The sequence below is a fragment of the Thamnophis elegans genome, chromosome 1 (genome assembly GCF_009769535.1).
Source record: "Thamnophis elegans isolate rThaEle1 chromosome 1, rThaEle1.pri, whole genome shotgun sequence".
Taxonomy (NCBI): Eukaryota; Metazoa; Chordata; class Lepidosauria; order Squamata; family Colubridae; genus Thamnophis; species Thamnophis elegans.
The window spans coordinates 86748226-86761221 of record NC_045541.1 but is presented as its reverse complement, the minus strand read 5'-3'; the positions used below and the strand labels follow the sequence as shown (position 1 = coordinate 86761221).

The 12996-nt window shown below is 35.4% G+C and overlaps 1 protein-coding gene across 2 annotated transcripts in view; it reads left to right on the top strand.

Moving 5' to 3' along the window:
* The window catches only part of SBF2 (SET binding factor 2), a 221720-nt gene that overhangs the window by 161136 nt on the left and 47588 nt on the right, over positions 1-12996 (top strand). For both annotated transcript variants that reach the window (XM_032223265.1, XM_032223258.1), the window contains exon 18: positions 6772-6942. In XM_032223265.1, coding sequence (XP_032079156.1) covers positions 6772-6942 — 171 coding nt within the window. The remainder of the gene's footprint in view (positions 1-6771; positions 6943-12996) is intronic.

Below are 12996 nucleotides of genomic sequence, written 5' to 3'. Positions count from 1 at the left end.
CTTTCCTTTCCTTCTGTATTGAAGCGCTATAGAGAAGGAAGACTATTCCATTATATAAGGATACTTCACTTCTCTAATTAGTCTTGACATGTCTAATCTATTTCTTTCAAGTGTTTGTTAGGTCTCATAAATCTAAACAGCAACTGAAATAAAATAGAAATAAAAGAAGTTATAAATTCTATAGTTTCAAAATAATAAAATTGGGACAAAAAAGTACATCAAGAAGCACTCTTTGCTTTGATCCAGAGTATAGAGAGAGAGTATATTATAGGCAGCTGTACAAAATTAATATGCCATTGGCATAGCCAGCCACAAAAAATGAATTATCTAAAGTCAAATTTACAATCATATTCCCCACATCCCTTCCCCAGGCTACTCCCTTGACATCATTCTAAGTAAGATGGTTCCATTTCCAAACAAAGTCCTGGGCAGAATCAGCTATTGAATATTTTTCTAAAGATTGGATTGAAGTACATAGTGGATTTAAAGGCATTCTTGGAAGTAAAAGAGTTTAGTGCAAGATGCAAGAACCAGTTTGATCTAGTGGCTAGGGTACTAGGATAGAAACTGGGAAACCATAAGTTTGAGTCCTCCCTACCCACAAATACAGGTGGATGACCTTTCAGCCTTAGGAAGAAGGCAGTGGTAAACCACTTCTGAAATCTTGCCAAAACAGTTGCAGAAAGTTGTCCAGGCAGTTGCTAATAGGCAAAAGAGGATAATTACATGCATCAAAGTATACTGGCTTCTAGTTTTCCCATTTAATTTGTTTTTAAATTAACAACAATACAATTTCTTTTAAAAAATGTGTACAATGACAAATTTTGGGATTTTTAATGCTCCCTTCACAATGATTTTATTTAGATAAATTATTATCTAAGCTATTTAACAGGCTGTGCTTAAGCACTCCTAATGTCCGTCACTACATTTAAATAATTTAACTGAATAGCCATGTTGTTTTAGACCAGAGTTTTTCTCCACTTTGGCAACTTGAAGATGTGTGAACTTTAATACCCAGGATTTCCCGGTCAATGACGTTGAGGTCCACACAATTTCAGATTGCCAAGGTTGAGAAATACTGCTGTAGATTAAAATTCCAGCCAAAGACTAATAGAACTTTAACCTAAGAAAATAGGACTATTTAATTGAAATAACACAGAGAATGTATACTTAGAATATATTGTGGCTTTTGTTGATGTTTAGTAAAAATTCTAATGCAGTAATTAATATCCTATGACTAGGCTCTAACAAAACTTGACAGAACAGGATATGACAGTAGAAGTTCATGGGCTCATAGCTTTCAGCATTAAACTCATGAGCAAGTCAGTATATTGGATGCATACTTGTGGCTGGAAAATTTTTTACAGTTGTTCAGCAGCAAGCATCACATAAATTTTATAGTACCTTAACAACAAACATCTTCCCATTAATTGAAATTTTATTTACTGGTCTAAATAATCAGAAGAGGATGAATCATTTAAGCCAGGGGAAGTATTTTTCATTGTACATGTAAAAAATCTTGTGTAAATCTTGTGTAAACTTTAATCTTTAGTACAGAAAACAATGTTTCTGTTTACCATTAGTAATACAATTGGAATTTGTTTAAAATATCAATTAGTACTTGTACTTGAGATACAATGTGTTTTGTCATTCTTTTAAAGATTATTAATTTTTGACTGAATACTATTTTGTAGCAGTAGCATTTAAATCACTTTTAACATTTTCAACCGTCTGAAGAAATTCCTTAGAATATAGGAAGCCATCTATAAATATTTCAGATGCAGATTTGTTGGAATAGCTCCCTGTGAGTGCATACTTAGCTTTGCAAATTATAAATCAGCATGAGAAGAGGAATTATAGTTTGGTTTGTTCATCATCTGCTTAATGTTTTGAATGCATTAAATATATTCTGATTTTTAACATGTTAAAAAAACCTTTCTTGTGATTGCTGGTTTATCTATTAAATTAGTTCAGTAACTAGACATTGATTTCAATAATCATGACCAAGGTTACAGATTTACAGAGTAAATCCCATGAAACATATATAACTTATATGTAAACTCACATAGGATTGCCCTCTAAATCACCCTTTAGAACATTCATGGTCCCATTATTTTTGCTAAAATATGCAATTTGATTGGTTATATATTCTCATACAGGAAGAATTCTCATAGAAAAGTAAATTAAATACCATGCACCATTTCATTTTTAAAAAATTGCAGTTTGCAGATAGGCTGTTTAAAGCCCATAATTCAGAAGGATTTAATCAACCTGAGAACAGGCTTGCTGCTGTTTTCTAAAATAAATCTGTGGCTCTATTTTATCACAGCATTTTAACAGAATTTTTTAAAAGAGATAAAGCACACGAAGACAAAGCAGCCCTGTCTGTTCTTGAATAAAGCTCATATTTTTAAATCTATATGCTATTTATGTCTGGGGAATGTCTGAGCAGTCATCTATAATCATCTGTACTCATCAGATGGATAACTTATTTTTGGTTACATTTCATTAAGGATACATGGAAGCCACAACTTCCTGAGGCTAAAACTACAGAAGACTGAATATGCTCTAGTTAAGAGATTCTTAGCCAGCTATAGAACTCTGTGCTTTCTTCTACCAGTCACTCCTTTCTTGTATGAACTGGCCAATACTTTTCTCACCAGCCTTAATTGTCATTTAAAAAATTCTATAGAGACCCACAAAGGAAGGCAAATATGTATGTCCCAGGATAATATTGCAGGACTTAATCTGAGTCAGTCACTGGGATCAGAGGTTTAGTCTTCCAAGCTTTCGGATTCATGCTGGAGCCCACCCGTCTTTTAAAAGATTCTACAGACATTACTTATACAAGGATTTCAGAATATTTTTTCAAATTGGTTTGAGGGGCTTGTTCCTTAGCCTCTTAAGGAGTCTTTGGTTTGCCCCCTCTTAAAGAAGTCATTGCTGGTCCCACTATACTGGACAATTTTTGTATATTATCTAGCCAACCTTCCCTTTGGGAGGAAAGGTGATTGAGAAAATGGTTACAGCAGTTTCAGAGGACCTTGGATGAAGTGGATTATTAGGATCTCTTTCAATCAGGATTCTGGCTCTGGTATGGGACGAAAATGGCTTTGGTCATGCTTATGGTGAGGGTGAGATGGGGGTTGTGCATGCATCGTTGCTCTACTTGACCTCTCATTGGGTTTCAATACTGTCAATCATGATCAACTCAAGAATTGAGGATAGGAAGCATAGTGTCATGCTTGTTCATCTCCTTCCTCTGAGGTGATTCCAGTGGATAGTGGTTGGGCAGGAGACATTCCGCCCTCGGCCCATGCTATATGGGGTGCTTTGAGGTTTATTCTGGGTCTGGAAGCTGTGAGAGTCTGGGTGGAAAATAACAGGGCCCAGCTCAACTGGAGTGTTTTGGGGCTTGGGGGGCAACTATGCTATCTTTGGTACTGGATGGAGTGACACTCTGTGCCCAAGGCAGACAATCTCAGATTCCTTTTGAATTCCTTGAAGAGCAGGTGACAGTAATGGCTAGCCAGCATGTGCAACACATTACTAGCACTTTTATCAATTAACAATTGTAACATGCGAAGAACTCACTGCATTTGTTGAGATCTTTTGAGATTACCTGAAATTTTTTCATGTATGTGGATTTGGCAACCTCGCACTTGGTGATGGAATTAAAGTAGCATTTTTCCAATAGAATCACTAGAGTGTCCTGGGAGATTGAAATGATGAAGTTATTTTGTCTTCATTTTGAGTCCTCGTGTCAAATTTATGACCATTAATTATTTTGTACAAAGTTTGTCCCATTTATCCTATATAGGATCCAGGGTGGTCACTGTAAGACTTCTTTATAAATCTGCTGAGCAGAAGTCAAACTCATTTTTTTTTCCAATTGATGAAGGAAAAGTGACTATTTTATTCTGCTGCCCAAACAGAGATATCACGTTTTCCACAGAAATCTATTGCCCTCTGCTGGTTATACATAAGCTTCACTTAATGGCAATCATCCCAGTTTTATTTAATGAAATATATATAATCAGAAAAATTAAATAGAATAGTTTGAAGATTCGGTTTGATTATTCACAAAATAATGTTGGATAACTTGTATAATTTTATAGAGATACACCAACATAACATGTGATTCTTTATTCATTGACGATTTGTATTTTGATGGCTATTACCCAGAATCCTTATCTAAAGTTCAGTCTGGTTTTGAAGAAGGGAGCCAAATTAAGCTGTTTGTGGAGCTGGTCTGTGGTATTGTTCACTATATATTTACATGAAAAGGAATAAGTTCTCCCTTCCCCCTGAAATATCTTTGAAGTGGAGTTCTATTGAAAACAAATTAATTGGGAATTGCACATAATGAAAGCAAGTGGGAGATGGAGAGGGAATTGTATCAGCAGATGAGACAGGCTCTTTTACCTGCCATTTTTTGTAGAGGGTGTTTATTTGCAGGGGAGAGTCTTCTCTGTAGATGGAGGCTTTGCATGTAGGTGATTCTAATTTCTGGGAAGTTACGTTGACTTTTTATAAATATAAAAGGGGGAAATAGTTCATTTACCCAAGGATTGCTTTCCTAGTATCCATCCTAGTTTGAATGGAATAAAGTAGTAACTACAAATCTATTCTTAGCACTGCAGAAGCCAATGCACTCTACCCTGGGCATAAGGACTACTGAATCCAGCTGGGTTTAGAATAAACATAGATAAATACTTGCTTTCCAAGCACAGATTTTGACAAACTGTCACACTCTGACATGATGTGTGTATGTATGTGTGCCTATGATAACAGCAGTTTGTGAATGAAATAAAGGTTTGTGTCTGTGTGTGTGTGTGTTTCTCATATACTGCTATAACCCCAAATCCCCCAGCAATTTAAAGTGGTTTCTGCAAACAAAGAAATACTAGCAAAAAACAACAACATTTAATTGAAATATCAACTCTTATTTTAGATTATTGTAAATTCTAGATAATTTGAATTAGCTAATATAGCTAATTTTCTGTTGAACATATTTCACAAGAAAATTATGGGCTCCACCTAGTATTATTTCTCATAAAAGCGCTTGAAAATGAAACTGATCATAAGCTGTATTGCATGGAATGTATTCCCATTCTTTCTTCATTGTTACATTTTTATGGAACTATTGTAATCTGGGTGGCAAAAATATATACATTATTTCTAGGCCCTGAACACTGAATTAGTATTAGCTATTTCTAGAGTAGAAATTGTCATTGTGGTTGGTTGCAAAATCAACTAGACATTTAGACTAGATTTTGCATTTTTCTTTAGGTCCTGGGATAGTCAGATTGTTGTTCAATGGTTTTAAAGTCACAGGATGTAAATTTTTCCAAGTAAAACTGCCTTTTGCAATGCCAATACTATTATTTAATGGTACATTAAGGAATTATTATTACAGAAATACTGTATTATCAAAGCTCTAGGGAAAGCATGGAAGTCTGAAAGCACTCATTTTTCATCCATATTGCATGGAATTTTGATAAATAAATTAACAAAGAAAGAAACAATACTTTTCCCATGGAAACACATACTCATTCCCACAATGAAAAAATGGATGGAGTTAGCAGATATGAAAAAATTGATACTTTTAATTAAAAAGAATAATTTATCTAGTTTTGCTTCTATTTGGAAACCAATTCTGGATTTTGTACTTGAAACTGGGGAAAAAAGGAAGTTTAATTTTAGGTTTTGATTATTACAATGATTTGAAACATTTAGAAATGTAAACCAAAAGGTTGAGATTGTAGTTTTTTTCTATTCTGTTGAACTGAAGTCACTACTTTTTTCTTTTCCATTTCTTTCCACAGTTCTCTTCCATCTTTAACCTTTTGGTATTTGTTTCTATTTGTATTTTATATTATAATAAACTTTAATAAAAACTACTTGTACTTTGGGCAATGTGGAGATTGCACTAATTAAACCTTGTGACAATCTCTATTTCTGATCATACACATAGTCGTAACCTTTTCTCAAAGTTGTTATTAAATTTCCCTTACATGACTTTCGCAAGTAGAGTACTTACTCTGAGAAAAAGATATTATAAAAATATTTAGGGGAAGCATAAAGAAAGCCTCCAAGGTATCTGTACCAAAGTTTCAGATCTCTTATTTGATAAGTATAAAGCATGCACTGTTCGCTTAAATTCAAGCATGCCTTCAACTATGGCTTTTTCTGGAGCCAGTATAATTAGCAAATCGGATGGGAGTTCACTATAGGCCAGAAGTGGGTTCCTACCAGTTTGGACCGGTTCGGCCGAGTATGTAGTAACATGGCCTGCCACACCCCCAAACTGGTTCTCTTGGCGGCGCCATAGGTGATGCCATCTTGTTTTTTGCTTCTGCACATGCTCAGAAGCTTTTTTAGTACTGCACATACGCACATAGTGCACATCAAGTGTGTGCTCTCAGCGTATCCCTGAGTGAACCAGCAGTAGAAGCAACCAGAATCCACCCCTGCTATAGGCCATGTCTGTGTTGCCTATCATAGTAATGGAAATTCAAGATGTAAAACAAGGCTTTTGTGAGAGATTTGGAAACATATCAATTTATGAGTGTTTTACCCTCCCTCTTGGATTTAAATATATATATATTAGACAAGGTAGATCCACATGGATTTTATCAAAGCACAAGCATTGCTACAATTATTTCTCCTGCTGAAACTGTCTGTCCTAAAAAAGTTTGCTTTTTGAAAACTGAATTTTCTGTAGTTCTTGTTGGGTAAAATTATTCTGCTGACTTATTTGATTTTCAGAAATTAGCTCCTGGAGTCAATCAGTTTGCATATACCTGTGTACAAGACCACCCAATATGGGCTAACCAGCAGTTCTGGGAAACAACCTTTTATAGTGATGTGGAAAATCAGATTCGCTCTCTCTATCTTTCAACTAAGGAAGACAATCATCCACAACACTTAAAGCAAAAGGTAAGTAAAACAATAATATGAAATACTAATGTAAAAAAGCTAAATCACACACGGTTTCTGGGGGTTTGTTTAACCAACAGGCTCTGTAACATGACAAAGTTTGAAAAAATCTGTTCTACAGTACAGTATTAGCTGTCTCCACCATCACTTTCTTCAATTCATTATTAAAAATGTGGAAAAGAAACGACCAGGAACAAAATCATGTCATTCCCTCTTGACACCTCATTTCATTGTGAAGAGTAGTCATTCGTGAGCATTATTTAAATATTTTAATGCAATTGTAGCTCCAAGTACTGAAGTAGACAAGGTGACCAGCCCCTATTTTGCTAGCTTGTTTAACAGAATATCATGGTTACTCTGTTAAATATTTTATTAAAATGAAGCTATAGCAGTGCTATGGTCTTCTAACAGATTTACCCAATCTGTGAAATTAATCTGATGAAACTTGCTCTTGTTAATCAAATTTGTATGGCTGCCCATCTCACAAAAAAGTGAGTCTGGGCAGTGCACAACAATACAAAGAAATAGCATGTACTTAAAGCAATCAGCATAAAAATATAGAATCAGCATAAAAGATAATAATATAAAACAAACCCTAGGCAAAGAGAGAATAAGAGAAGCTTGTCTCAGCAATGGAGCCATATAATCATATATTTGGTTTCTTGAAGCCCAGGCTGGTGAAATAACCAGGTCTTGGAGGACTTCTGAGACATGGAAAGGAATGGGGTTCATCTAATTTGGGGGGAGGGAATGTTCCATAAAGTGTGTATCACAGCAGACAAGGCCTGTCACATGGGACCCACCAAAGGTACATCTCTGATGGTAGCAGCATATCTTCTCTGCCAGATCTAATGGATACACTAGTCATACATTCATGTTGATTTCAGTAATCACTATAGTTTTTCAAAGTGCTGAAATATCTGATAATTATGGTAATTATCTAGAATCTTCCAAGATGTGGGTGTCATATTAACTACTCTGTAGTCCCTGGAGCTTCCTTTTTCCATTTTGTAAAGAGGGGACTATATGGCCTTTTCTCTAGTTCCCTGGGAGCTATAGGAGCCGAGGTGGCGCAGTGGTTAAATGCAGCACTGCAGGCTACTGCTAGATCAGCAGTTCAGCGGTTCAAATCTCACCGGCTCAGGGTTGACTCAGCCTTCCATCCTTCCGAGGTGGGTAAAATGAGGACCCGGATTGTTGGGGGCAATATGCTGACTCTCTGTAAACCGCTTAGAGAGGGCTGAAAGCCCTATGAAGCGGTATATAAGTCTACTGCTATTGGTACTTAATCATTCTCCAGGATTTTTCAACAATGATTAATAGAAGTTCTTTTTAAAATATACAGTATACCCATGATGGTGAACCTATGGCATGCGTGCCACAGGTGGCACATGAAGCCATATTTACTGGCACGCGAGCCATCAGCTCCCTGATTTTCAGCCTTCCAGAGAGCCAGGGGAGGCCATTTTCACCCTCCCCAGGCTTCAGGAAAGCCTCTGGAGCCTGGGGAGGGTGAAAAATAGGCCCAACAGACCAACCAGAAGTTCAGAAATGATCCATTTCCGGAGGGGTGGGGGAGGCTGTTTTCACCCTCCCCAGGCTTCAGGAAAGCCTCCAGAGCCTGGGGAGGGTAAAAACTCTCCCCTGCATGGGGTGGGCACGCATGCATGCATGGGGCAGGGAGCGCGTGTACATGCGTAGGTGGGCAGGGCACATTGAATTGCATACGAATGCAATAGAACACACATGCACAATTTTGCCACACCTTTAGAAAAAGGTTCGCCATCACTGCAGTATATACTGTTCATTTCTCCAAAAAGTGCTTCCAGGCTAAATTATAAAAATAAGACTATAGAGTTAAGATCATGCCAATAATTATTCATAGATTATAGTCATATCATTCTGCCTTTGGGCATAAGTTGGCTTTCTCTTAAATTAAAAGTGAACATTCCTGAGAAGTATGCATAAATTACTGGAGGTTTCACCGTGACTCTTGTATTATTATAATGAGTAGCATCAAGATATAAAATAAGCTTTGTTAATTTAAAAGCTCCTAGAATCAAACTGTTAACATTATGAATAAGATTCTTACAGTTTAAATATCATTTTACTACTTTTGAAGTCAATATGTAAACACTTCATATATTTCTTTGTCTGGCAGAAATATATTTTTTCTATTCAAGTCAGTTCTCTCAGATAAAATGTTGATATTTAATGAAACTATTCAGTTTAACAAGAAAATAAATGGAGACATTTTTGTGAATATTCAAGCCAAATTAGATTTTCTATCCTTGTGAATCGGCAATTCTCATAGTAATATTTTCCTCCCTTTAATAATAATGGAAAAGCTGGTAGGAAATTAAAGGCTCATGCTGCTGTCAGATTTTTCTTCATTCCAAAGCAACAGTAGTTCTGATTTTTTTCTGCTAATTTCTTCATACATATATTCATTCACACACATTTCAGAGTTGTCAATAAAATAGATTTCTTCCAGAAGTTGCCAAAGTTATTTGGAGTCATGAGGAATAAATAACCTGTCTGTTTAGCGAGAAATTAGTGCTTTTTTTGCAAAACTGAAACTAAGAAGCAACAGCCTGAGTAATTAGTAAAACTGGGATGAAAATGTCTGGGGTTCCTCAACATACATATGTACGTATCAGTGATGGGTTTCAAAAAATTTTGGAACCTCTTCTGTAGGTGTGGCCTGCTTTCCGGGTCCACTGGTGGAACCTCTTCTAACTGGTTCGGTAGATTTGACGAACCGGTTCTACCGAACTGGTGCGAACCGGTAGGAACCCACCTCTGGTACATATGTACATTACATATATACAGATAAAGGAGAAAGGGAGGAAGAACTCCCTGAAGATTTCTTGGCCATAGCTAACAGAATTAATAGTAGTAGGTGAGTAGTAGGCAAGGGCTATAAGAAAAGAATGTTAATGGAAAGAAGTAAGTGGCAAGCTTGCATGAACTTGTTTTTATTTGTTTGCTAAAATTACCAAGAATTTTACAAGAAGAACTTGCATTCAAGTTTTGTACCTGATCTCAAATTCCAAGATAAAGCATCAGTTCTAGACAATTTCCTATATGTTCCTTGAGAATACATGAATAGAAAACTTGATATGAAAATAATTTCATTGGCTTCATTTTTCTGATTCCTTCTCAGATTCCTTCTCCTTTCATGAACTTCCTTTGAAGTCTTATTTCTAACACTGAACTGAAAAGGCATGTCAATGTCATAACCTAAGTTGGGTTCTATTTGTTGTGGTTTTGTCACTGTGCTATGTTGTATCAGTTGTGTTTTGTTTCGTAATGTTTGTTTCTACTATTTTGTGTTTTTCTGTCCTTTTGGACACTTTTGTTTTTCTTTTTCTTTTTTCTTCTTAATTTTAAAGTTATGTTGGAAAGCAGTATTCTGGTATGGGAAATTGCATAAGTCACAAGTTATCATTTGTATTATTCTGAAATGATACTTAATGCTTCTGTGAGTATGTGTTGTATGACTAAAGGAATATACCTTGGGCAAACCTGGTTGATGCCAATAATATGCCTGCACATGTATTATAGACATTATAGGAATGCTGCATTGTATAAGTATGTTACAGCCTGTAGAATGAAATGAGGAATGGAATTAGGCATGTCTTAATTATCTAGGGATACTTGACTTACTGACATTCTGTACCCTGGCGATAAATCAAAACGTCTCCAATATAGTAAAACTTGTGAAATGGAAGATTTGGTATCTCAATAGAGAGTAACAAAAGGAGGCTTTTTCTATCATATTGCCTCATACTATTAATTACTTGCATCTTGAATTATATGAAATATCAACTATGACGCAAGCACATTTTTATTTGTTTTGAAAACAAGAACATTCTAGTTAAGCTTTATTTCCCATTGATGTCACACAAAGATCTTGAATGTGCAGCTGAATGTGCAAATATCTGCAGGGGGGAACATTTGTACATATATTGGCTTCTACACAAGCCCAACTCACGTACAGATGTCTGCAACATCTGAGCAATGTTGGCAAATGACATGATTTTAAGAATATCTGACAAAGGGCTAAAGAAATGTATACAGTCAGAAAAAGATAGAAAAGGACAGCAAAAAGGAGAGAGGGAAGTTATTGCAAACACGTGCACGGAGAAGAACAGCTGAATTGCTGAAGAGAGAGTTGTAGCAAACAGGTATTTTCTTGATGCCTTTCCCAATGTTCTTCAGATGTCTGGAATACTGTGTTTATATGCAATTAACAGTAATGAAGTAATGTAATGAGACTTGCCAAGCACCTTTGCCCTAATTTCTTAAGTATACCATATATTTTGTCTACATGCCAACTACCTAGTTTACAGGGAGTGATACATGCAGCTGGTAAAAATGCGAACATTTTTCAGTGCTACAAAGTTATTAACACAGCTCACCTATTCATATAATACAAAAACAACAAATAGAATATAGCAACACATAGAAAGCAGAAATAAATAATTGTCATACTAGAATGAAGGTGAAATGAAAACATTGTTTACAGTTTTTTAGAAGGACGCTTTTTTAAAAGGCAAGCAAACAAAAAACAAGATGAAGAAAAAACTTTTTTTAAAAATAGCATTATGGGAGCCTCCCCTCCCTCTCTTTTTTCCCCAGCTGCTAATTGCTACTTATACTATACTTAGTAATGGTGAACCTATGACACATGTGTCAAAAGTGACATGCCATGACATTTTGGGCGAGAAGCCAGCATTCACCAATACCTGATGAATATTCTCAAAAGCACACCCCATTTTGTGTGATTTTTGGAAGGTGTGGAGGCCTCCAGACCTGCTGGAAATCATGAGAGAGGACCATCTGAGCCTCTGAAAAATCCTCCAAGAACAGGACATGCTTTCTTGTAATTTTACAAGGCTCCAGAGGCGCAGAAGAACTTTCTCCGTAATTGTTTTGAGGACTAAGGCCTCATGCAACCCACAACAGCCCCAGCCTGGAAAGACCTGTCAATAGAAAGAGAAAACAGCCTGAAAATAAGCAGCTTGCAGAATGCTGCTATTCAGGATAGCCTAGGTTGCTGAGAGGCGTTTTGCTAACTTATGATATGCTGAACCCAAAAAGTTCAACATCACTATATTGTACTTAGACCTTCGTACTAATTAGTACGTAGTAAATAGTTCATTTCTCTTTGGTTCATTTTGATTATTATTTTTAAAACAGTTTTTTCTTCAAAAGCTACATTCTTTTTTATAATAATTTTATTAAAGGTTATTACAAAAATAAAAGATTAATACACACTAAGTTAAAAAAATAGAAAAGAGATAGAATAAAAAAATGAGAAATAAGAAAAAAATACAAGATGATTCCCCAACTCAACCATTTCAGTAACTAAATAGCTTTTCTAATATTTCAATCTACAAAAAAGATTTCTTCTTCCCATATTTCATTACTTATCAATAATCAAATTATAAAAACTCATCAGTTCTAATCAAGTGTCTTTTAAGAGCTACCAGAAATATTAATTTTATTAATTGATTTATATTTGTTTATTTAACTTTTTTGAGCATTTTGGTGAAAATACAGGTATTTCAGGAACATAGAGAAATAAATAATATGTATTAACCTGTATTGCAGTAATCTGGCCCAAGTTGAAATCCAATAAATCCATTTACTCTATAAAATTAAACTAAAGTCATATTCTGTACACAATTCATTTCAGGATATATTATTCCTGAAATATTGCCTTGCTTAACAATAGAATTTCAGCGACAGAGTAAAAAGTAAAGTAATACAATCTATTATTTATTTTAAAAAACATATTTTTAACAGCCCTCTCTTTGAAGACTGCTGTTATTCACCTTTAGTAATTTCTTTCTCTTTGAAAACTTCATCAATTTTTCTTTCATTAATTTTTCTGGTATGCTGTTATTTTTCCAATCTTTAAAAATGAAAAACCAATGGGATATAAAAATCAGATATATGAAGGAACACTATGAGTATGAATGATCAACTAGGCAACTTCTGTTTTGTCATCATATCACAGTATCAGGAGTTCCTGGTTGTAGGTTC